This window comes from Balaenoptera acutorostrata, chromosome 7, assembly GCF_949987535.1.
Source record: "Balaenoptera acutorostrata chromosome 7, mBalAcu1.1, whole genome shotgun sequence".
NCBI lineage: Eukaryota > Metazoa > Chordata > Mammalia > Artiodactyla > Balaenopteridae > Balaenoptera > Balaenoptera acutorostrata.
Genome location: NC_080070.1, coordinates 19,185,201 through 19,211,407, shown reverse-complemented (window position 1 = coordinate 19,211,407; position 26,207 = coordinate 19,185,201). Strand labels below are relative to the sequence as shown.

Genomic DNA, 26,207 nt, shown 5'->3' with positions numbered 1-26,207 from the left:
TTCTTTAATTTATTTTTCCTTGTGTATTTTTTAAACCCTTTAGGCTTCATGTTATCTCAGCTCACTAGCATTTGTGGCCTGGCACCTGTTTTGACTACGTAATCATACGTCTTTCCCTACACAGTGCAGCCCCTGAAGCCTTATCTGCTAGGACCAGCCTTTCGCTGCCCTAGGAGGGCCTCCCAGTTGCTTGCTGTATCTGTTTTTCTCCAGAAGAAAACAAGAGAAAATTAACAAGGTTGATTTTACTCTCTACATAAGAAATTATATTGGGCCCTTAATCTATTGTTGAGACTACTATTAAAGTTAAAATTTACTGAGCTCTTTCCATGTGGTAACTTATTTAAACAATATAGCTTTATGAGGTAGATAACCTTACCATGGCCCATTATACAACAGAAAAAATAAGGCAAGGGTGTTAAAAAAAAAAATTTGCCCAAGATCATATGGTTAGTACTGGACTGGAACCCAGGTGGACTGGCCCCAAAGCCCACACTCTTATCCCCTGCGTTACTGAATTTCCTTTGAACCTCCAAATCATGTTTCCCCCTGCTGGACAACAACTAATCCCCAGGAACACACTTACCTTAGAGATTCAGCCCGGGAATTAGGAAAATTGGGTTCTTATTCTGCGCTTTAACTACCTCGAAAGGAAGAGCATTCTAGGTAGGGAAAATGCTTGTGCCAAGGTCTAATGGCCATAGGGAAGAGGAAAGAAGGCCAGTCCCAGGGGCAGTGGGAAGCTATTGCAGTGTTTCAAGCTGGGGGAAGGAGGGGATTAGCTGTACCATGATCACAAAGATCACACTGCCTGGCTAAAAGAGAGCACAGGTGGATTCAGGAAGATTTGTTAGGAAGCTACTGAGAAAATCCATGCAGGAGGTGATGGTAGTTTGGGCTAGGGTGCTGGTATAGTATGGGGGGTGGGGCAGGGAAGATGGAAAAAAGGTATCTTCTTGGGACTTCCCTGGTGGTCCAGTGGTTAAGAATCTGCCTTCCAGTGTAGGGGACACGGGTTCGATCCCTGGTTGGGGGACTAAGATCCCATATGCCCGGGACAACTAACTACTGAGACTTCACGCTCTGGAGCCCCCGTGCCACAACTAGAGAGAAGCCCGCGTGCTGCAACAAAGATCCCATGTGCTGCAACTAAGACCCAGCACAGCCAAATAAATAAATAAATAAATACTAAAAAAAAAAAGAGAGAGAGAAAAGATATCTTCTTGATTGAAACTGATTCTGATTAGATTATATTGAGAGCCTTGAACAAAACATTCCAGAAATTACACTTCCAAATATGTGTTACTGCCTTCAAAGTGTCATATTGGTAGGTTATACACCCATTTTAATGATGCTGCATGGCTCTAAACAATTTTGTAAAGCCTCTTTTAGAACTTCCTTTAGAACCAGGTTATAACCAAACCAGAAAAAAAGATTTATTGCTCTATATATAGTCATACTTTATAAATCCCAAAAGCTAAGGAACTATGTGTAACATTGTTAACTTTATGCAGCTATCCTTTTATGAGTTTGACCTTCCAACGCATATAGTGAGGACACTTTGGTAAGAAAACTAGCAAATGTGGGGGGAGGGGGAACAAAAGCTACGTTGTCTGATTCTTCATCAAAGAATGAGGATATATTCTTTTGGCAAAGAGGGAGCCAACTTGGGAAATCCACAGGCAGAAGAAATCCTTGGACAGTCAGGAGGGAATTTTTTTTTTAAGGGAGCAGATAACCAATAAACCTTAGGAGACTGACAACAAATTTCTCACAGAAAAAAAAAAAGAAGAATGAAGTTATAGCCATCGGTTTTTAGAAGAAGTAGGAAGCATGGTGGGGAGAGTTCAAATTTCAGAACCAAGTCAAACTCGGACTCTCTAATTAGCTGTGCAGGTTTGTACAGATCGTCTCTGTGTCTTAGTTTCTTCATCTGTAAATTGGAGACACATATGCCAGGAGTTTTGTGAGGTTTTATTAATTGAGCCCTGATTTCCAACCCCTTCCTCAATTTCTTTCACCTCAATACCTTTTCTTCAGGTTGAAGAGCAGGAAACTGTGGGGAGCAGGGGTGAAGGGGCTACCCTACAGGAGCTTTCAGGCTTCCCTGGCTTCAGCTTTCTTAGCTCTGCAATTCCAGGGCACAGAGAAAAGAATGCCTGGCGGCTTTATCAGCCTCTCTGCGGAGAAGGCCAGCAGCCAGTACCTTTGGTTCAACAGACATTCCCAGAGCACCCTGTCATTTAAGGAAAGCAGCAGCCCATTTACGTCCCTGAATCTTTGAAAGAAACTGAAACAACCTCAACGCCCAAGAGTAGGAAACTGGTTGAACTGTGAGACATAATACCCAAAGGCACAGTCACCTGATGGAATTGTAATCGAAGAAGAATATTAAATGACATGAGGAGATGTTCATAATGAATTAAGTAAATATTGCCATGAACCAGTATATATACTATGGATTCCCGTCTTTTTAAAATAATTGATTTATAGGGAAAAAATAGAAGGAAATAAAAATTAACAATAAATTCTAAGTGGTAGGAATGTGGGTGTTTAAAATTTTTTCTTTTCTAAGCCTTATGCAATAAACATAATATTTTTAATATAAAGTATAATACATACATCTGACATAGCATTTGAAAAACAACTCCACAGGGAGAAATTATGACAACTTCGTTCACCCCATGATGCTCCACGTTGTACAGTAGGGAAATTTCATATAGTTCAGACTTCCCAATACCAGAGGCTCCCAGCCCCACAGTGCATCTGTACTCTCTTTGGCATTCACATCTTGACAGTCACCTCTCTGGGTGGCAGCAAGATAACTAAGGAAATTTCTGTCCTATAGCCTCTGCAGGAGGCCAGGTCTCCATGTGAGTAGAGAGCAGGGAAAGGGGAGGAAAGCACAAAGCCCAGACTTTCCTGAGTTCTTAAAACAAGAGTACATGTAAGTAGTTAAAACACTTTACATTTATCATTACTGTAGCTGTTAAGAATAACTACCATTTACTGAACACTTTCCTTGTGTACATTCGCATTATCTCATTTAATTTTCACAATGGCCACTTAGGTATTATCCCTATTTCACAGATAAAGACACAGGCTGAGGTCAGACAACGTGCCTAAGTTCCCAGTGCAAGGAAGTAGCAGACGTAAGGTGCTTCAGAGATTGCAAAACTATTTCAAAATGGCCTCAGTTATTCTTTGCACTACTCTGTGAGATGAGCATTCTGTTTTAACTTGTAAAATGAAGGGACAGATGGCTTCAAAGTCTCTTCTAAGGTTCTACATGGCTGATCCCAAAGGGCATTTCCAGTTTTTGGTTTCAGTAGAGGGGTCGTGTACTGAATAGGTCAATGGTGGGAGCCAAACACTTTGGGCCTGTTACACTAGATTACGGGGAGCAGATTTTAATCTGACCCTGAAAGAAGGTAGCGTATGGTGGGAGACAAGATACTAGCAGCAAACAACCAGATCATGATGATAAGATTGTTAAGGAGACAATCTGTAAAGGGAATATAGGATCAACTACTTTCTGGAGTTTGCTGGAGGGAAGGAGAGAGCCAAGGCAGAATAGCCTAGGTCTCTGGATGATGTTTTGATGCATGGTGGACCAGCTCAACCCTACCTGCAAAGGCCCTGTGTAAATGGCTGTGAAATTTAGGCCCAGTATGTAGGCTTTGATAAAATTGTATTTTATTCAGGTCCTGAATAAGACAATCTGCTACTAATCCTTAAAGTACTATATGTGTTAATATTGACTTTTTGATACACTCACATAACAGAAAGAAAGACAACATGGCTATAATAATTTACTGCATTTTCATTTCTTATTTGGATGAAAGTGGGACTACACCAAAAGCTGTTTGAAGTAGTGAACTGGGACCCTGAGTTATTTTCATACTATCTATACTGTTTGCTACATCAGAAGTAAATTTTCATGACCGGTCTTAATGGAAATAAATTTTCCATAAAATTACTAATAAATTACTATTAAATTAGTAATCTTGATTTAAAAAAATATTGCTTTTGTGTGTGTGTGCTAGGGGGGAGCAAGAGGCAGCAGGAGAGGAAGCATTTTCCCCAGAATTATGAATTAGCAACCTTGGATCCTTGCCCAGGCTCTGCCCCCAACCAGCTAAGTAATTCTGAATAAATTTCTTAAATTTCAGATTCCTCACCGGTACAAGGAGATTCTAAAAGGCAGGTGATGTTTGATGTTGTTAATGTTCCATGTGACAAACCAGCATTCCACAGGTATACATAACAGTAAAACAAAATCCAGTGAGCCCTTAAGTCCAGATAAGTATCGCTAAATGCTGTAAGACTGACACTTGTCTTTATCCTGTCTTTATCCTCCAGAGTATGCATGGTGGGCACTCTAAGTAGGAAGCTTTGATGTTACACTAGCAGAAAAGGTTTCCCCTCACTTTGTCCTCACCTGGTACAGAGAAAAGGAAGAGGAAGTGGGTAAGAGTATAGGATTTGGAAGCTGCATTCTTGGGAGTCAAGCCCAGAAGCCGCGTCCTCCAGTTGCTCTGACCTGACCTCTAGTTAATCCCGTACAAGTTTAATTTGACTATCCCTAGATGGTACCTATCACCTGCTGGGATCTGTCAGGCCTTGGATTTGTGCTCTCCCAGAAGTAAGGATCTGTTCTTTGACACCCTAGGAGGAATTGTTATGCTCTAAGAAGGATAAAGGAGATACAAAACTAACTACCAATGCTTACATCTTAACGAATTCAATACATAATGTGTCACAGGGTTTAAAACGTGGAAATTAGCTTTTCAAATTTATGTTTAATTATTCTGAGGACCTGCTTGGCCATCACGTATCTACTGGACTTGTTATGAGGATGAAATAGGAAAAACTCAAAAGAGGATACTAAACACTAGGTAGGACAGCTTTTAGAAATCAAGAAGCAGAATTTCCCACCCATGTGGTCAGGCAAACAAACCAATCCTTACTATTTTCACGCCCACCCAAAGGTTCTGACACTTTATGCTTCAAAGGCTTGTGTGGTAGTTCAATCCTACTTGAAGAAGCTTACAAGGCCCTGTGCCAAGCTTCGAGTATTTTCATAGATTTCTCTTGTTCAGTAACTGTGGCCCCCCAATTTATCATTCTCATATCACTCCATCCTCTCTTCGTCTGTCCTGTAAGCTTTTAGTGCCTTCCATGTTCACTGTTCTTCCCCCAACCAAAATAATGTCAGGGGATTGCCTAGGGGGAAATCCCTATAAAAGTATCAACACTAGGAGAGAGTGAGGACGAGTTACTGCCCATAAATCGGGCACTTTAAAGGCTTTTGCTTTAATCACCGTTTAGGACTTAAAACCAAGAGGAAAGCAGGAGCTTTCCTCCGCGAGGAGTGCCCACCTTCATCCGCAGACTGCAGTTTCCCAAGAGTAAAGGAAGGTATCACCTCATCAATTCCAAGATCCCGTCGACCCTTCTCTACGTTGGCAGGTATTTCCTTCACGACGCCAAACACTTTCTAGCACCTCGACCGCTTAAGAGCTCCTGAAGTTTTCCAATTGCCGTGGCGACGTTCACGGCTTTGTTTTTCTACTTCCCTAGGCAGAAGCCCACCCGCTAGCGTCAAAGCTAGCTCCTCACTGGCCCAGAAGTGTGCTCGTCTCCTCAACGAGCCATTCAGAGCCTTACTTTCTACGCCGGGGATTTGAAAAACGGAAAAGCCCTCGACCTGTTCCTGGGAGTAGGGTGGGGCTGTGAATGAGTGACAGCTTGACCCTCCAACAGTCAGAGCCATAGGGCCTGCCCCTTCTGGCTCCGGGGCTAGAAAAGAGAGTCGATGCCGGCAGCAGTGATGAGTCTTGGGAGGTACTGGCTGCTCGGCGGTTCCGAGGAGCGGCTGCTGCTGGTGGTCTTTCTGCAGGTGAGTGGTTTTGTTTTGGAATATTGCTGTTGCGAACGTTTCCATTTCTCAATGATGTGGTGGTTTATTTTGGCGTGCGGGAGGGCCAGTTCCTTTCCTCCCCGGGTTCAGTCTTTGATGGGAGTCTGGCACTCGCGCGTCGACCCCTCAAGCTCCGACCTTCACTTATCCCCCAGGTCCCGCTCAGCTGTCCCTTTGTCAGAATAAGCCTCTCTGGTCTGACAGCCGAAAGGAGAATTCCGCTTGGTGGAGGTACCTTGACGGCAAGAATAAACAGGGGTTGAAGGGAGTGATGAACTCAACTCCCCTGGACGTCTGAGGCACGGGGTGACAGAGCCCCGTCAATAGTAGGGTTCCTACTGGAAGGGAGCTCGGTGTGTTTTCAGGGCTGTGCCACTATATTGAGGGCCATGGCAGACCTGGCCCTAAAAGTCTCAGTAGATAGAAAAAACTTGAACGTCATGAAAGGAGAAAGGTGAATATCTGCAATGGTTTCATGGAGAGTTCTAGTCTGGAGCTAAATCACAGGTTCTTCGAACCACTACAAATGAAAAAGTAAGTATTTCTCCTTTCGAAGGGATGGGGGCCGTATTACTGGAGAAGAACAATAGAAATGTGTAATGGAAGTGAAGTTCACAGTTACGTTTTAAGGATAATTGGTTGTTAGTTAACTTATTGTAACTCTCATTCCCCTACCACCTCCCTTCCAAATTATGGAGGCTTTATAGCTTGTGAGTGGTACCAGAATGTTAACTGACTGAATGCACACTTTTGGGGAAAAAAATCAAATGCTATCTTTCACCAGTAGCTACTAGGGTTTTCTATAATGAAAGCAGAACACATGCCATTTTGTCTTTTATTTTAAAACTGTCTTCCCTGAAGCCAGGGGACTAGGTTTGATCCATCTTTGTGTTCCTGTAGCACCTCGCACACCACAGATGCTACTCAATTGTGGTGGGGTTGAGAGAAGCATAATTCAAACAAATGGTGTCGTGGAAGAAGCTCTGAGTTGGCAGTCAAGACACCTGGGTTTTAGTCTTGAAGCTATTTGTGTGATCTTAAATCATTTCAGTTCTCTGGCTCTTAATTTTCTCATCTTTAAAAAGTGGAAGTCGCATTGGATTATTTCCAAGGTCCATGCCTGCGTTCAAAGTCTGTTTTAAACTAAAGATCCTTAGACGTTTTCCACCACAAGTACATCAGCAAAATCTCATTGCAGTAAATTCCTAACCAGTCTGTTAGCAAATAAAAGTTCCCAGCTACAAGGGTAGTACCTGTTCTTTTGTGTCCATATTTAAACCAAACCAAGTGGATCATTGTAGAAAATTTGGCCGCTGTCCAGAATGAACATTGTACAGAAGTATAATGTGGCAGAAAATGTCATCCTTTATTCCATCACTCAGAGGCAAGCACTGTTGGTGTCCGGGTAGATCTTTCAGTCTCTCTTCCTCCTTTGCCTTCTATGGTTGGTTGAAATTAAGTGGCACATTTCATTTTAAGTAATGACATCTAAATTCAGCTGTGCCTTCATCTTTGTGTGTCTGGTGCCTAGAGCACAGAGGACACGCCAGTGTCTGAACTGTTAGGTCACTTGAACATCCTTGGAATGAAATCTGGTGTGAAGGGATATTTATATGGGGAAATAGGACTAAAAGTATCACTTAATAACAAAACTCTTTAACTGAAACTTGGCCACAAATATGGATAAAATATAGTTTATAAAATGTAAAATAAATGTTAGCCACTTCCCTGAAGCATTTGGATTGTAGAATATTGCTTAGTATTTGGTATGCTTCTAGGACTGTATCTTACTGTCAACGCCTCTTTCCTGAAACACACACACAACATTTGATTGCATTCCTACCGCCACTGTCTAATTTAACCTTTTCTCCTTACCGCCACCCTCATTTTGCTTTATTCCCAGCTTTTGCTTCTGCTCATAACATCAGCAAGGCAGGATCACTCTCAAGGGCCTGAGGTCTGTGTCAGTCTTCATGTGTTAGTCAAAGTCTGCTCCATTCAACCCAGAATACCTCACACTCTTTGGTAGACCGCTTCACCATAATCTCATTTAGTCTTCATAGCCCCTTGAGAATAGTAATTAGATAGGCAGGAGGTGTCGTGAGTGGGTGTTGTGCACATCGGTGATGCCACGCAGGCTGGAACAGGCCACATGCCCCAAGCACACACATATGTTATTACACATGTGTGTCCCTTTCCTGTGAAGAGGGGTCTACCTGCTATGGTTTGTTACCTTTGTAACAAGTGGTTAATAGGTATAAAGTTGGAGAATGACAGGGTAATAGTGTCTGGAAAACACCTGTAAGTAATAGCATTTGCTCCTGGTAAAGAGTTGTTCTTATAATGCAAATACAAATGGAAACGTTACCATAAAGCTTTAGGAAAAGTAATAGATGATGGAACAATAGGTACTTTTGGATATAGTCATGTTTGAACTTTTCGTATTGAGCTGGGCTTGGGGAAAGGCATATTTTAAGACCCTAAGGAACTGAGCTCCAGATTTCATTTCCCTTAAGAACTGTTCCTTTTTAATCTATCAGAAACACGGTTAACCTTTTTCCTATCCTCAAATCTAGCCAGCCTATCTTTATAGAGTTAGATCCCTAATGCAGTGGAGGTTAAGAGTTGTTCAAAGGTATGTAGTGAGGATTTGGACCAGGGAAAACATCCAAGTGGTCTAGGGTAGGATTTGAGTTTTTTTTTTTTATTTTTTTATTTTTTTTATTTTTGGCTGTGTTGGGTCTTCGTTTCTGTGCGAGGGCTTTCTCCAGTTGTGGCGAGTGGGGGCCACTCTTCATCACGGTGCGCAGGCCTCTCACTGTCGCGGCCTCTCCCCTTGCGGAGCACAGGCTCCAGACGCGCAGGCTCAGTAGTTGTGGCACACGGGCTTAGTTGCTCCGCGGCATGTGGGATCTTCCCAGACCAGGGCTCGAACCCGTGTCCCCTGCACTGGCAGGCAGACTCTTAACCACTGTGCCACCAGGGAAGCCCGGATTTGAATATTTAATATTTAAGGGTAAGCTTTGGCTCAAAGCAACTCTGGCTCTGCATGCCTTATTTTATATTACTTCAACATTATATCATTGATCACGTTTCTTACTCAATTTTGGAAACAGAAAACAAACTAAGTGTTTAGACTGGACTTTATCCTATAATTTTCCCCACCTGTTCATGAGTTGCCATACTGGAGTATTAGACATTATTACTTTTCAAACACGTGAGGGAAGGAGGAAGCACTGTCCCAGGAGCATTGGTTTGGGAGAGAGGACGAGACTCAGTTATGGTGGGTGAGGGAGAGGTACGTGAAATTATATGGTTTAATGAGGAGCAGGTGTAGGAGGCAGCAGCAAGATTATTAGCTACATTTGTTGATACTGCCTAGAGATTCTGGAAGTATTGTAGAAGTAACCTCAGTAAATGCAATGGGCTGATGTGTACCAGTCTCCTACCTACCTACCCACCCTCTCCATCCCTACCTTGCCAAAAGGATGCTAATCTTGAAACATAACTCGATTTTACGGTGACATTTATGGAAAGGATATTTTTTACCCTGTAGCCAATTTAGGTGGGGAAAAATGCATATATGTATATATATTTCAAAAGGTCTTTGAAAATATGAGTCACCTGCAAATTGTGTTTTCTTCGAATCGCCTGTTTGTTTCTCTTTTGCCAAGGCAATTCCATAGCACCCATTCCTGAGCAGGTATACATTCACCTGAAGTGTGAAGCATTTATAAAGATGTCTAATAAAAGTAATGCATGTCAAAATGACAGATTATATTTTTGAAGTTGGTTAACAAGATGAATAATTTTTTCCCTCTTGTTCTATCTTGAACCCATTATTAAATAATTCGATGAAGCAAAATAAACTACTCAGACTGATTTAAATGTGCTCAGTACTGTCTTCTGTGAGGGATAAAAACAGTTATGAATGGGATTCCATTATTCAAGGCACTTGCAGTTCTGGTCAAGACTGAAAGCAGGTGATTTAATAATGTTGGGATTATCCCATGACAGGATGCTTAAAGGTTCAAAATGCTGATGGGATTAGTAGATCTGAGTAATCCCAGCTAGGCCAGGGTTTGGCAAACTAAGGCCTTCTGGCCCACTACGTGTTTTTGTACAGCCCGCAAACTATGAATGGTTTTTAATGGTTGAAATAAATCAAAGTATAACAATATTTCACATGCATGAAAATTATATGAGATTCTAATTTCTTTGTCCATATGTAAAAGACAAAAAAATTCCAGTATGTTTATTGGAACACAGCCTTATTTGTTCATACGTGCATTGTTTATGGCTGCTTTCAGCAGAATTGAGTAATTGTAACAGACCACATAGCCCACAAAACCTAAAAAATTTACTCTTTGGCCTTTTACAGAAAAAGTTGTCCCCACCTGAGCTAAGCTGGAGTGTTTTTCACATCATCGCCTTTACCCCTTTTCAACAGCCATTATGCTTGTCCAGGTCTTCGTTAAATGTTACCAGAATGGTTGCAAAAGCCTCACAAGTATTCAAATCCCTGGTTTTCCCATCTCTCTTACTTGTAGGTGCTGCCTGATCCTCCTAAAATACACATTATTAACCCTTTAATGATGTCCCAGTACTTACAGAAGAACCTGCGTTCTTTGGCACAAGGCCCTTTTTGGGGCCACTATTCAGTCTTATCTTTTTAGACTAGTCTCCTCCTACTTCCTTGTTATACCCTATACTTAGTTTAAGGTGATCATACAGTTTTCCAGATGGGACCTTCAAGTGTGAAAGGGGCCCTATAATAAGTATGTTGGGGAAACAGGCCTAAAGCAAGACTGTTCTAGGCAAACCAGTTTGAATGGCTCACCATTTCTCCATAAACACCCATTCCCTTGCCCTCTACTCACTGTTCCCTTAGGCTGGAATTCCTTTTCTTTTTTCTATAAATCTGAATCTTAATCATCCTGGAATTCCTTTTCTTTTTTCTATAAATCTGAATCTTAAACATCTTTTCAAATCCAGCTTAAATAGTGCCATGTCCATGAAGCATTATTCAAGAAAAAAAATCTCTCCTTTCCCATCTCCCTTATACATGAACTGGTTTCTCATGTTGTGGTTTACTTTCTGCTTTAGTGATACACACATGTATCCTTTCCCCCATTAGTCGCTTGGAGACATCATTCATGTTGGATTCTATATTCCTCACAGGCCTAGCATTATGCCATGTTCAAATGGAGTTTGTAACAGTTTGAAGAATGAGTTAATTGACCAGACATGGTAGACTGATGAGTATTTGGGAATGTCAATGTATAAATCATCCATTTTAACGTAATTTAAGTAGTGAGAAAAGTTGGGTTTCCAAGGACTGAGGACAGAGCCTTGGGTGACAGTATGGCGGTGGAGCGGAGTGGTTCAAGGCATATGTATAGGCTTTGGGGTCCAGCCTGCCTGAGATTGAAATCCAGTTCTGCCAGTACAATCTTTGTCATCTTGGGCAAGTTAACCTCACCTCTTAGGTTTCTGCATCTGTAAAACTGGAGTAATCATAGTAACTTCTCCGCAGAATGGTGGTTGAGGATTTAAATAGTCCCAAGCACACAGTGAGCACTCTGAGAAAGGTAGCGGCTATGGTGTCATATGCTGTCTTCATTGTCATAGTACTGTTGCTGGCGGGCAGAAAATACAGATTCAGTAGGAAAGAGAAAAAAATATCGTATATTAACGCATATATGTGGAATCTAGAAAAATGGTACAGATGAACTGGTTTGCAAGGCAGAAATAGAGACACAGATGTAGAGAACAAACGTATGGACACCAAGTGGGGAAAGTGGTGGGGCTGGGCGGGGGGGTGGTGGTGTTGGTGGGATGAACTGGGAGATTGGGATTGACATATATACACTAATATGTATAAAATAGACAACTAATAAGAGCCTGCTGGGGCTTCCCTGATGGTGCAGTGGTTGGGAATCCACCTGTCAATGCAGGAGACATGGGTTTGAGCCCTGGTCTGGGAAGATCCCACATGCCGCGGAGCAACCTAGGCCCGTGCACCACAACTACTGAGCCTGCGCCCTGGAGCCCGTGAGCCACAACTACTGAGGCCCGTGCGCCTAGAGCCCATGTTCCACAACAGGCGAAGCCATCGCAATGAGAAGCCGGTGCACCACAACAAAGAGTAGCCCCCGCTCGCCCCAACTAGAGAAAAGCCCGTGTGCAGCAACGAAGACCCAATGCAGCCAAAAATAAATAAATAAATAAATTAATTAATTATTTTTTAAAAAACCCGGCTGTATAAAAAATAAATAAATTAAATTAAATTGGAAAAAAAAAAAGAAAATATAGATTCAACACCAGGACGTAACAATAGAAGAGCTGGGAGAAATGCAGCACCAAAATCTTAGAAGATTTTTTCTTCCCTTGATAGAAGTAGTCAGCTTCAGAGGGGTCAAAGCAGTGTGAGTCCTGCGTGAAGATGGTCTTCACTTAGTAAGAAGTAACTAATCAGCAGTCTTTTGAGAGAGCATTTCAGTAGAGTGGGCAAGGTATCAGTTAGGTGTCAGAGGACTAAAAAAGTAATGGCCAGAAGGAAGGGAAAAACAGCCAAGAGGAAGCGGCAGGAAGATGAGATGCAGAGTCATGTAAAAGATATGTTTGTTTAGTAAATTTTTTTCTTTGAGCCACACCATACTTTAAAAAGGAAGGAACCCTGGGGTATGGTAATTTAGTGACCCGTGTGGCCCTTTGGGAGTATGAAGTAAATCATTGACTAAAATTAGTGCTTAATTCAAGTGCCAGTAACCCTTGCCAACGGATAAATGAGGACCTTTAAGAACCAACTCCAGCGTGGTGAGCTTTACCAAAAGCAACACAAAAAAAAAACAAAGCTTGATTTTTAAAAAGGATAGTTTTTAATTCTTAGCATGGCACCTTATTATAAGTTGGGGGTGACTATTGCCTGACTTGACCTTGTGATTTGAGGTTCTTCTCAAGAGCAGTCATACGCCGAGCCCTCCTTTATACTCACCTTGTTTGTGCGCATTTCATGAAATGTCTGCCTGGGTTGGGGAGACAAGCTGTGATTGGAGATGCTCCTGTGAAGGGAAGCCTAGTGAGCCTAGATGCTCACACCCAGACTCACAGATCTTCTGTGGTGAGGTAGAAAGAGGGCAGGTGTCAGGCACAGACCTGGATCGCAGCTCCAATTCCATTTAGTGGCTGTGTGTTTTTGGACAAGTCAATCAGTGTCTCTCTTTTCTCTGTGGAGATTATTATGGCCGTTCATGAACATACTAAACTGTAACAAAAGAAAAATATAATGGATGATTATTCTTGGCTCTGCCTTTGCCATCAAATACATTGGAATTCTTGAGTTAAAGCCTCCTAACGTCTCGGGCCTGACTGTTTTTGCTTTGGTAGTTACCCCTAAAAATGTCAGGCCTTAGCCTTATTGGCACAAGCTAATCCTTTTTGCCTAACTTTGATTCAGTCAGCACACCTACTAAGTACCTAGTATGTGTCAGGTGTCATGCTGGGTTCTAGAGATGGGGCAGTGAATCAGACCAACCTTGTTGCAGCTTACAGTCTAACAGGGCACACAGACGTGGAACAAGTGATCTGTCACAAGTGACCCATCACAACGGCACCCAGTGTCCTCAAGCAGGGGGCTGTGGAGGCACCTCACCGCTTCCCGGTGGGTGGGAAAGAAGCGCAGAGAAGTCTGCAGAGGCTCTAAAAGCATTGTCCTCAGACCAGCAGCCTCAGCATCACCTGGAAGCTTGCTAGAAATACAGCTTCTCAGGCCCACCCCAGACCTCCTCATTCAGGCTCTGGAAGTGGGGCCCAGCAGCCTGTTTGAACCAGTTCTCTTGGCGATTCTGATGCACATTAAAGTTTGAGGACGACTAGCCTAGAGGAAATAACATTTAAGCTAAGCGCTAAAGCTACACCAGTCAATACAGTAGCCACTGGTCATGTGTGGCTGTGGAGCCCTTGAAAGGTGGTTAGTCCAAATTGAGATGTGCTTTAAGTATAAAATACACATCAGGTTTCAAAGACTTACTAAGAAAAAAAGAAAGTAAAATACCTCATTGAGAATTTTGTATGGATCATATGTTAGAATGATAACCTTTTGAACCTAAAGGGTTAAATAAAATGTATTATTAGAATTTCACCTATTTTTGCTGCTTAGTACGGCTTTTAGAAAATTTAAAATTACCAATTTAAAAAAGCCAATTATATGTGGCTTGCATTACATTTTGATTGGACACAGCTGATCGAAAGGATAACTAGCAGGTCCCCAAAGCAGGGAGGGACTGAAGCGGCGGTGGAGGGGAGCGGGTGTTGGGTGAGGGTTCTGTGTAGGAGACAGTGTGTGCAGAGGTCCTGAGGCCAGAAAGAACATGGCATGTTCAAGGAAATAAAAGAAAACCAAAGCCTTGCAAGTCACATTAAGGATTTTGAGCTTTGTCCTAAGATCAACAGGAAGTAATTTGAGGGTTTTAAATAGGGTACTCAGTTTTCAGGAAGTTTGTAGCTAATACATGAGGGCAAGAGAGCTACAGCTGACTATTGCAAGGCTCAGAATCAAAGCTCCCCCCACCTGCCCAAAAGATGGTGGGGATGGAGGCATTTGGACAGGAAGTACTATTGAGAGGTCAGGAGCGGGACCCTGCTCGTCAGCAGCCCCTGCCCCAGGATACGAGGCACCAACACCCCTGCTGAAGAGAGAAGCAGACACCTGGGAATAGTTTGGTGTTCAGTTCATTTTCAGCTTGGTTAAAGTTGAGAGCTACAGGAAACATTCCAGAAGAGTCCAAAGTTGAGTAGGAGTTTGATTACAGAGCTGGGACTCTGCAGGGCACTGGCGAAGTTTTGGTGAAGAGAGGGTCAGGGACAAGGAAGCCTGGCACATGTGGGGATTAGAGGGTCTGTCCTTTGAAAGAGTGCGCTGGACAACCACAGGGGTAGGCTGGGGTTAGAGCCTGGAGGCTTGGGGTCTGACCAGCTCCAGGGGGCAGGACAGTGGGGCTGGGGGGGGGGGTGGTTCTCATTCACCTGTGGCCTGGAGGAGGTTTCTCTTTAAGTCACAGTCATACACTAGCAGACTCAATCTACCGTCAGAAATGTCTTGTTTAGCTCACATTTTTAAAATGTATTCAAATTAGTTGCTAGTATTTGTATCGGATATCACATAAAATTCACATTTCCAGTTCTTTTGAGAATTGGAAGATTGAGGACCCCAGTTCCTCAGTCTCACAGAGAAATGGGCTGGAGCTACATAGCAGCTACTCCCTTCATTTTTCATTTGAGCTCTTCTAAGAGCTGAAATGATCACATTAAAAAAAAAGACATTTACCCTAAAAACAAAACAGAATCCACAGGTTCTCTCTGGTCTGAGTCTTGCGTTCTCTCCAGTCTTTGTTTTCAGCAGCCCCAGCTTCTCCTTGTTCTCCAGAAAAGTTCTAGAATGGTACCCTTAGCTCAGCGAGACCAGATTATACAAATGCTTTGTCCAGGCACACGAGTTGCGTCCATCAGAGAAGCGCGTGTGTTCCCTGCAGTTCAGCACTTTTCCTACCACCTTGCAGCCCCGCAGCACTGCTCCTCACAGATCTGCCTGAAACTTTAAATGAAACTGACTACAGTGTTGTGTTTGTTGACACTTGACATACCGGCTCCCACAATGATTAAATCGTAAAGAATGCAAACTGTAAACCTCAACAGCTCCTTTGTGAATATTCAGTAGTTAATTAAATGGCAAAGATCAGTTGATAGCAAGGAGGAGAGAGGGAAGGGACTTTCTGTTGACCTGAGGTAGATGCTCCAGTTTGGTACCTTATCCTGTATTCGTCCTCTGTACACCGGAGTAAGGCGCAGGTGTGTATTTGTAGAGTCCTTGTGGCTGTAGCACTGTTTCTCTGCTCCAATATATATATTTTGAGGGGAAGAAACAGAAATTGTTTTATTTTTTAAAGTAAGCAAATAGAGCAGATTAAAATACTGCAGAGCTTGGTGATAGTTGCCTCAGTGTTCATGATATTATTGCTACATTTTTTTTGGTTCCCTCCATATAGTTTGTAATCAAAAGATGATGGAGAAGTGCCTCTGCCTATAATATTTGTCCATCACACCTTCTTCATTTGAAGGGAAAGTAGCTTCATCAGCCTAAGGAGCTTCTTGTTTGACAAGACACAGTAAGGGCTGAGGTAGAGAACAATTGATAGCTTCTCTTTTCTCCATCCCCCTCCTCAACCACCACCAAAAACAAAACAGTAAATGTTGCGTGGGCGTGGATCCAGTTTTTGATGGGCCTGAAACTTCTAGTACTTAGTGGATTGGGGTGGGCCCTTTAAAAAAAAAAAGCAATACAAAAGTGTCTTTCTTGGGCTTCCCTGGTGGCGCAGTGGTTGAGAATCTGCCTGCCAATGCAGGGGACACGGGTTCGAGCCCTGGTCTGGGAAGATCCCACATGCCGCGGAGCAACTAGGCCCGTGAGCCACAATTACTGAGCCTGCGCCTCTGGAGCTTGTGCTCCGCAGCGAGAGAGGCCGCGATAGTGAGAAGCCCGCGCACCGCGATGAAGAGTGGCCCCGCTTGCCGCAACTGGAGAAAGCCCTCGCACAGAAACAAAGACCCAACACAGCCATAAATAAATAAATAAATAAATAAATTTAAAATAAATGTGATTTGAATAAAATATAAAATCTGGTTTTAAAAAAAAAAAAAAAAAAAAAGTGTCTTTCTTTTGCTGATTACACACACACACACACACACACACACACACACACACACACACACATTCTCATCCATGTGAATTCATTATTTGGTCTCTCCCAGTGCCTTAGAAGGAGTTTGTTCAAGTGAGGGGCCCTAAAGCTTGAGCTTCATTAGTTTCATGATTATTCCTCTTCCAGGCACTGGTAATCACCTAGCCAAACACTGCCCAGTTGTCTTTCATCCCATTCTCTGTTCTTCTGCCACCCGATGCCCATCTGGGCTGAGAATAGAGACATTGCTTTCCCTCTGGAAAGTCTTAGCTCTGCAAGGTACCTTCACTGAGTCCTTAGCCCAGGTTCTTCCAGTGACCTGATGCTTCCCCACTCCACATGCACTAAATAAAGCATCAAATTTTATTGATGCCTGATGAGAAAGGGAAGTCATAAACCTAGCCATTGTAGCCTTTCAACCACTTGCAAATCACCTCAATCTGCTTCCTCCCTTGGGTCCTCTGTTGGCCCTCCACTGAAATTGGAAGCTTTGTTTTAAAGACATTTTCCCCCTTGAGAATCTCTAGGAATTACTAAAGAAAGGAAGAAATTAGATCTAGATTCCAATTAACTTTGTCATTGATTGTTATATAACTGTGGGTGAATCACAGTTTAAGTGGGACAGAAAATCTCCAGTTAATAGAAGTTGCCAAGAATGGCAGAAGACCAGGCCCTGAAGTTCATATAATCTCTACTCTCCAGTGTGGAAAATGCTGGGCTGGTGGTGGAAAGTGCTGGGCAAGTAAACTGAGCAGCGTTTGTCAGTGTAGATCTGTCCACTGCAAGGAGAGCGAGGCAGGCTGATGCAGCCAGCCCGAAGATTCTCCAGGGGACAGAGTGGGCCCAGCAGATCTTTGGGCCGGCAGCTTCACATAGGAAGTTCAGAAACACTTTAGGGTTGCCTGTTCCACTTTAGAGTCTTCGCCTGCTGAGATGTGGCTGGCATGTGTAGGACAGCTGAAGGGTTGGGAGAAGGAGAGGGAGGCCTCCTTATCAGTGTGCTTCCTCTCACTCCTACAGACCTGCTCCCGGTAATCTGTTTCTACAGGCAGCATCTCTCAGCTGCTTAACTTGATAGCTTGTTTTGCATCCGATTTATTCCTGCCAAAAACTCTATCTTGAGGCAGGTGAAAGATTATTTAGGTGAGTACCATATTGGGTGATAATGTTGATTTAAATCATTTTAATGTTTAAATGTTGAACCTTAGATTTTCTTGTATGTGGTGTAGCCTGTGGCATTGAAGAACTAGTTGCCACCAATCAATGATTTACATACCAGATGAATGTGGTGGTTTATTGAATTAACATGTTTAATGACTTCAATAATAAGATGAGAATGGTAAATTATTTCTCCACCAGAGGGAAAACAAAATGAGAAGGGTGCCTTCAATCTCGAGTCAGCTTCTCAGACCTGGGAGTTCCCAACTACAAGTCATCCTTTTAGACACCTACAACTCATTCTATTAAATCCTGTCTTCTGTAAGCAGAAACTGCCTTTTTATCTGGTGGAAATGTAGCATGCCAATAGAATGAAGTGTTCTGTTGTTTTATGCCATACAATTAACTTACTACCCAGCCATCAGAAAATTTGTCAACTAACTAGGTTCCCTGTAATTAATTATCTGTGGACTCTGCCTGTATGTGACATACATAGTATGTATGAGTTGCCGGATGTCTGATGTCAAAACTGTTCAAGGAACCATTCCAGTGTGTTTTAGAAACTGGCTGTTGAAAAGTTGTGCTTCCACCCCCAGGTAGTTAGTTGAATGAAGAATATAACTTATACTTTTTGTTTCTTCTCTTTCTAGATGTATTGCCGTCACTGAACACTGGCCCATTGGAAAGCACTAGAGAAGCTCAGCCATCAGTATGTCCAAGTACAAACTGATTATGTTAAGACATGGAGAGGGTGCTTGGAATAAAGAGAACCGTTTTTGTAGCTGGGTGGATCAGAAACTTAACAGTGAAGGAATGGAAGAAGCTCGGAACTGTGGGAAGCAACTCAAAGCGCTAAACTTTGAGTTTGATCTTGTGTTCACATCCGTCCTGAACCGATCCATCCACACAGCCTGGCTGATCCTGGAAGAGCTGGGGCAGGAGTGGGTTCCCGTGGAAAGCTCCTGGCGTCTCAATGAGCGTCACTATGGAGCCTTGATCGGTCTCAACAGGGAGCAAATGGCTTTGAATCACGGCGAGGAGCAAGTGAGGCTGTGGAGAAGGAGCTACAGTGTGACCCCACCGCCCATAGAGGAGTCCCATCCTTACTACCACGAGATCTACAACGACCGGAGATATAAAGTGTGCGACATTCCTTTGGATCAGCTGCCACGATCCGAGAGCTTAAAGGATGTTCTGGAGAGACTCCTTCCTTATTGGAATGAAAGGATTGCTCCTGAAGTATTAAGTGGTAAAACCATTCTGATATCTGCTCATGGAAATAGCAGCCGGGCACTCCTGAAACATCTGGAAGGTACCATCTTTATGCTACTACTTACTGAAGGTTGCTACTGGGCCTTAATCTAGAAAGGAACTGGTTTCTAAGCTAATAATGCACAGTTTCCGTAATAGACTTTCCTTCCCTATTACCTTTTGTCCTTTCAGTCTTTTCAGGAACCTTTTGTTCTGTCAGTCAAAAAATCCTGGGCCTTTTACATTCGTGTTATCTGAAGCAGTGATTCTCTAACGTCAGCAAGCATCAGAATCACCTGGAGGGAGGGAGCGCTGGGACCACCACTGGTTTCTGGCCGCACCCTTGTAGTTTCTCAGTCTGTAGGCCTGGGGTGTGGCCCAGTAATTTGCATTTCTAAGGAATTTTCAGGTGCTGCTGATACTGATGCTGGGGCTTCTCCAAGTGCTTGAGAACCACTGATCTAAAAGATTCTGTGGCTTTTGTTGTAACAAGGTAAGAGGAGGCTAGGGAGGGAAGAAATTTTTGTAGAAATGGTATGCAAGGTAAATTTTTTTTTCTTTTGAGTCTTTCAAGATAAGTAAAATCATATAGACTTCAGTTTTGCTCCCGTTCTTCCAACTTTAAACAATCATTGCTGTGTTTTCAGGCCTAGGTTTCCTGAATAATTGTTTTGTTCCAGTCTTCTCTTTCCAGACCAGGCTTAGTCATCGACTGGGAGAAAGTTCAGGAGAAGGAAAATAAAAGGATGGCTTATTGGAGATAATTAGTAGCCTTAATTTTATTTTAACTCCTTGATGTTATGTTCTAGAAAGCACTGTGTTGTTACCTTCCTCTTAAGTGACATGAACTAAATGAACTCCTCTGAGGACTTGAGCTCACCAGTTTTGGGCACCAGTGATTGCACAGTGACACCTTCAGGGGGTTTCTCCCTCCACTTTCTCCCTTCACTAAATAATCGCGGACGGTTGTGCATTTTGAGTGATCTGCTCTGTCTGGTGCTTTCCTGTCTATCGTCACTGTCAGCAGTCAGCTCACTGGCATTAGAATGCATTTCTCCAACATTCCCTCTTCATCCTGCTTTACTGTTCTATACGAGGCTGTGAAAAATGAAAAAGTTGACCTTGCACATGAAATAAGTGAAAATAGGTTATTGTTAACAAAATGAACTGCTCTTTATAAGATTTTAATGTAAACCTTTTAGCATGTGTTTTTTCCCCCCTAATTTTTATAACATGGCCAAGAGCCAAGTCATTACTCACATACCTGACCTCCATTCATTGTGCAGAGATCTAAAATCTAACAGGCTTTATTGGCTATTTAAAACATCATTGGCCAGACATGGCACTTGATCTGTTTGTGTATGTGTATATATCTTATTTACTCAACTATATAAAGGGTATTATTCTTCCTTGTTCAGAATAGTCATGTATTTGATTAAATATCTATATATAACTTCATCATTACGGGATTTATTATAGTACTTTATTGTTTGAAGAAGAGTTGAAGCTCCTCTTAGGACAACAACAAACTGAAATTCAGAATTTCAAAGTTTCTGCCAGAAGATGTATTCTCTCTCTCCATGCCAATTCCTTTTTTCCAGAGATGGGACTTAGATCTCTTTGTGGCCAGATTCCCTTCCCTTAAGAAAAGGCCATCATCTCCTTCAGGATCCTCTTTTCTTCCCCATCTCAGCTAGGAAATCCTCCTTTTAAAGACAGTTTCCTGCTGGTTAGCACCATTTACCCATCTTCAGGTTTAGAGCACTAAGGTTATTCTGCAGCCCCGACCATAGCATATTCTAGATACCCCCTTCCATTAGTGTGTTGGTAACTTAACCATTTGTTACTGTTATTTTTGAAAGAAATAGGAAGGTTTAACAAATGGTGGTGAAGAAGACTGCCACCATTGTAGGGATGCAGGGAAGATTACCTGTCGAGGGCAAGGTAACACATAGAAAAGCTGACTGTCTATATTTGAGGGAGGTTTTGAAACCATTAATAGTTTATTGAAAAACAACCAAATGGTATAGCTGCTTGGGAAAACAATCTGGCAGCTTCTTGATGGTGACACATAGAGGTACCATATGAGCCAGCAGGTCCACTCCTAGGTACATACCTGTATTCATTTCCTAGTGCTACTGTAACAAAGTACCCAAAACTGGGTGGCTTAGAAAAACAGATAATAATTGTCTCACAGTTCTGGGAGCTGGAAGTCCTAAATCAAAGTATTGGCAGGGTCCTGCTCTCTCTAATGACTCTAGGAGAGAATCCTTTCTTGCCTCTTGTAGTTTCTGGTGTTTGCTAGAAATGTTTTTTTTTTTTTGGCCGCACTGTGCAGCATGTGGGATCTTAGTTCCCTGACTGGCGATCGAACCTGTGCCCCCTGCAGTAGAACCACTGGACCGTGCTTAACCACTGGACTGCGAGGGAAGTCCAGAAATCTGTAATGTTCCTTGGTTTGTAGATGCATCAGTGCAACCCTCCATCTTCACTTGGTGTTCTCCCTGTGTGTCTCTTCTTCTTGTCCAAATTTTCCCATTTATAAGGACACCAATAATATTGGACTAGGGCCTACCCCAATGACCTTTTAACTTGATGACCTCTCTAAAGACCTATTTCCAAGAAAGGTCACGTTCTGAGGTACTGGAGGTTAACTTCAGTATATCTTTTTGGGGGGAATGCAGTTCAACTCATAACAATACCTAAGAGAAGTGAAAACATATGTCCACACAAAAACTTGTACACAAACCTTCAAAGCGGTATTACTCATAATAGCCACAATGTGGAAGCAACCCAAATGCCCATCAACAAGTGATTAGATAAGTTAAATGCGGTATGTCCATACAATTAAATATTATTCTGCATTTAAAAAAAATGAAGTACTGACACATGCTATAACATGGATGAATCTTGAAATCATGATTACGTGAAAGAAGCCAGGACTTCTCTGGTAGCGCAGTGGTTAAGAATCTGCCTGCCAATGCAGGGGACACGGGTTCGCTCCCTGGTCAGGGAAGATCCCACATGCTGTGGAGCACTTAAGCCTGTGCGCCACAACTGCTGAGCCTGCGCTCTAGAGCCCACGAGCCACAACTACTGAAGCCCGCACACCTAGAGCCCATGCTCCACAACAAGAGAAGCCACCACAATGAGAAGCCCGCACACTGTAACGAAGAGTAGCCCCCGCTCGCCGCAACTAGAGAAAGCCCCGCGCACAGCAACGAGGACGCAATGCAACCAAAAATAAATAAATAAGTAAATAAATTTATTAAATAAAGAAAAAAAAAAGTCTGCCCTGTTTAAAAAGAAGAAAGAAAGAAAGAAGCCAGTCACAAAGGATCACGTATTGTAGGATTATATTTGTATAAAATCTCCAGAATAGGCACATCTATATAGACAGAAAATAGATGATTTGTTTCCTAGGACTGGTGTGGAGGGGAAGAGGGTGGATTGAAGAGTGACTGCTAATATGTGCAGGGTTTCTCATTGGGGTGGCGAAAATGTTCTAAAGTTGATTGTGGTGATGGTTGTACAACTCTGAATATGCTAAAAGCCATTGTATACATTAAGTGGGTGAATTGTATGGTATGTGAATTATCTCATTAAAGCTGCAAAATAATTTAACCAATGAGATTTAAAGATGAAAGGATTTGACATTGGCCTAGAAAGCAATAATTTAGGGCAAATACGTGGAAGTGACAGATAACAAAGGAGATATGCATGGATGTGGAGTATAGAATAAAGAAAAGAATTAAAACACAGCTTTGACCACTGGGGCAGAAATGTATTTACAGGGATTACTGAGAAATAAGCAGGCATTTGTCCTCAGGCTTCATTTAACTTTTCTTCTGAAGGTCTTTTTTTTTTTTTTTTTAATTTGGATGTACAGAACTAAATTAACTTTCAGAGATTAATGAAATAGAAGCAACCTTAAATTATAACTCCTATCCCTATCACTATAAATAGGCTATATAGAAAATGTTTTTATTTGGGGGATAATTGATTTAAAACAGTGGTGTTCATACTGGAAGAGGTAAATTGTATGAAGAGTAGGAAGTATGTGTAGAGAAAGGTGTGAGGCTGGCAGATGCCTGAAGGAGAGGAGAAGGGAAGTGAATGGGAGGGAGACAGGGAATAGAAATGGTAGGGCTGGTGGCCAGGGAGGATGGCAGACATTCAGGAAAAAAAAATTGGCAGAAAAGCCAGAATATACCACTAGGCACAAGCCAGTAGCTGGGGAAGCAAATGAAGTGGAGTGAGGATTGCGGTTTGTCCATAGGAAGACATAAGAGTGGTTTGTAGTCTCAGCTCAGCCATCCTGGGGAGGAGAACAACTTTGTTCCCTTTTGGCCTATAGTACCCCCTGGTGGTACTGTTGTTAAGATTCATCAAATTCTTTGATGTTGCTAAGATTCCCTGTAGTAACTTCCATGCCTCACATGGAAGAATTACTTCATGTGCCTGAAATGGACTGGACTAGATTTTAGGATCACATCATACATTAGTTGTCATCTTTTGTTTTAGGGGTCCTCTAAAGGCCAATCTCCACTAATAGAATTCTCTTGCAGTGTGTACTGAAAAATAAGATCCAACTATTCTATGTCACAGCTCTAAGAATTAAGCATAAGTCACTTTCCCAAAGATCAGAAGAAATAGTGTATGTTATTTCTCCCATCATTTCTGTTAATTTAGTGAGATTTCAGCCCTTTTAAAATTTATTGTAGATGTATATGCTCACTGTAATAAGAATACTAACATCTGTCCTCTTCTCTTGCATGTCTAACTTTTTCTTTTTTTAATGTTTATTTTTTTTTTTTCTTATTAGTCATCCATTTTACACACATCAGTATATACATGTCAATCCCAATCTCCCAATTCAGCACACCACCACCGCCACCCCCCACCGCTTTCCCCCCTTGGTGTCCGTACGTTTGTTCTCTACATCTGTGTCTCTATTTCTGCCCTGCAAACCGGTTCATCTGTACCATTTTTCTAGGTTCCACATATATGTGTTAATATACAATATTTGTTTCTCTCCTTCTGACTTACTTCACTCTGTATGACAGTCTCTAGATCCATCCACGGCTCAACAAATGATCCAATTTCGTTCCTTTTAATGGCTGAGTAATATTCCATTGTATATATGTACCACATCTTCTTTATCCATTCGTCTATCGATGGGCATTTAGGTTGCTTCCATGACCTGGCTATTGTAAATAGTGCTGCAGTGAACATTAGGGTGCATGTGTCTTTTTGATTTATAGTTTTCTCTGGGTATATGCCCAGTAGTGGGATTACTGGGTCATATGGTAATTCTATTTTTAGTTCTTTAAGGAACCTCCATACTGTTCTCCATAGTGGCTGTATCAATTTACATTCCCACCAACAGTACAGGAGGGTACCTTTTCTCCACACCCTCTCCAGCATTTGTTGTTTGTAGATTTTCTGATGACACCCATTCTAACTGGTGTGAGATGATATCTCATTGTAGTTTTGATTTGCATTTCTCTAATAATTAGTGATGTTGAGCATCTTTTCATGTGCTTCTTGGCCATCTGTATGTCTTCTTTGGAGAAATATCTATTTAGGTCTTCTGCCCATTTTTGGATTGGGTTGTTTGTTTTTTTAATATTGAGCTGCATGAGCTGTTTATAGATTTTGGAGATTAATCCTTTGTCCGTTGATTCATTTGCAAATATTTTTTCCCATTCTGAGGGTTGTCTTTTCGTCTTGTTTATGGTTTCCTTAGCTGTGCAAAAGCTTTGAAATTTCATTAGGTCCCTTTTGTTTATTTTTGTTTTTATTTCCATTACTCTAGGAGGTGGATCGAAAAATCTCTTGCTGTGATTTATGTCAAAGAGTGTTCTTCCTATGTTTTCCTCTAAGAGTTTTATAGTGTCCGGTCTTACATTTAGGTCTCTAATCCATTTTGAGTTTATTTTTGTGTGTGGTGTTAAGGAGTGTTCTAATTTCATTCTTTTATATGTAGCTGTCCAGTTTTCCCAGCACCACTTACTGAAGAGACTGTCTTTTCTCCATTGTATATCCTTGCCTCCTTTGTCATAGATTAGTTGACCATAGGTGTGTGGGTTTATCTCTGGGCTTTCTATCCTGTTCCATTGACCTATATTTCTGTTTTTGTGCCAGTACCATATTGTCTTGATGACTGTAGCTTTGTAGTATAGTCTGAAGTCAGGGAGTCTGATTCCTCCAGCTCCGTTTTTTTCACTCAAGACTGCTTTGGCTATTCGGGGTCTTTTGAGTCCCCATACAAATTTTAAGACTTTTTGTTCTAGTTCTGTAAAAAATGCCATTGGTAATTTGATAGTGATTGCATTGAATCTGTAGATTGCTTTGGGTACTATAGTCATTTTCACAATATTGATTCTTCCAATCCAAGAACATGGTATATCTCTCCATCTGTTGGTATCATCTTTAATTTCTTTCATCAGTGTCTTATAGTTTTCGGCATACAGGTCTTTTGTCTCCCTAGGTAGGTTTATTCCTAGGTATTTTATTCTTTTTGTTGCAGTGGTAAATGGGAGTGTTTCCTTAATTTCTCTTTCAGATTTTTCATCATTAGTGTATAGGAATGCAAGAGATTTCTGTGCATTAATTTTGTATCCTGCAACTTTACCAAATTCACTGATGAGCTCTAGTAGTTTTCTGGTGGCATCTTTAGGATTCTCTATGTATAGTATCTTGTCATCTGCAAAGAGTGACAGTTTTATTTCTTCTTTTCCAATTTGTATTCCTTTCATTTCTTTTTCTTCTCTGATTGCCGTGGCTAGGACTTCCAAAACTATGTTGAATAATAGTGGTGAGAGTGGACATCCTTCTCTTGTTCCTGATCTTAGAGGAAATGCTTTGATGTTTGCTGTGGGTTTGTCGTATATGGCCTTTATTATGTTGAAGTAGGTTCCCTCTATGCCCACTTTCTGGAGAATTTTTATCATAAATGGGTGTTGAATTTTGTCAAAAGCTTTCTCTGCATCTATTGAGATGATCATATGGTTTTTATTCTTCAATTTGTTAATGTGGTGTATCACATTGATTGATTTGCATATATTGAAGAATCCTTGCATCTCTGGGATAAATCCCACTTGATCACGGTGTACGATCCTTTTATTGTGTTG

General features: G+C 41.9%; 1 protein-coding gene and 1 long non-coding RNA gene across 2 annotated transcripts in view; one reads left to right on the top strand and one right to left on the bottom strand.

Annotated features, from left to right (window-relative positions):
• The window catches only part of LOC103010082 (uncharacterized), a 42,508-nt gene extending 36,959 nt beyond the window's left edge, over positions 1-5,549 (bottom strand). Inside the window, exon 1 of the long non-coding RNA XR_009008877.1 lies at positions 5,383-5,549. This is a non-coding gene — a long non-coding RNA (uncharacterized LOC103010082). The remainder of the gene's footprint in view (positions 1-5,382) is intronic.
• A 220-nt stretch (positions 5,550-5,769) lies between these two features.
• The window catches only part of BPGM (bisphosphoglycerate mutase), a 40,252-nt gene continuing 19,814 nt past the window's right edge, over positions 5,770-26,207 (top strand). Inside the window, exons 1-2 of the mRNA XM_007177136.3 lie at positions 5,770-5,902; positions 18,471-19,132. Coding sequence (XP_007177198.1) covers positions 18,532-19,132 — 601 coding nt within the window. The 5' untranslated portion in view covers positions 5,770-5,902; positions 18,471-18,531. The remainder of the gene's footprint in view (positions 5,903-18,470; positions 19,133-26,207) is intronic.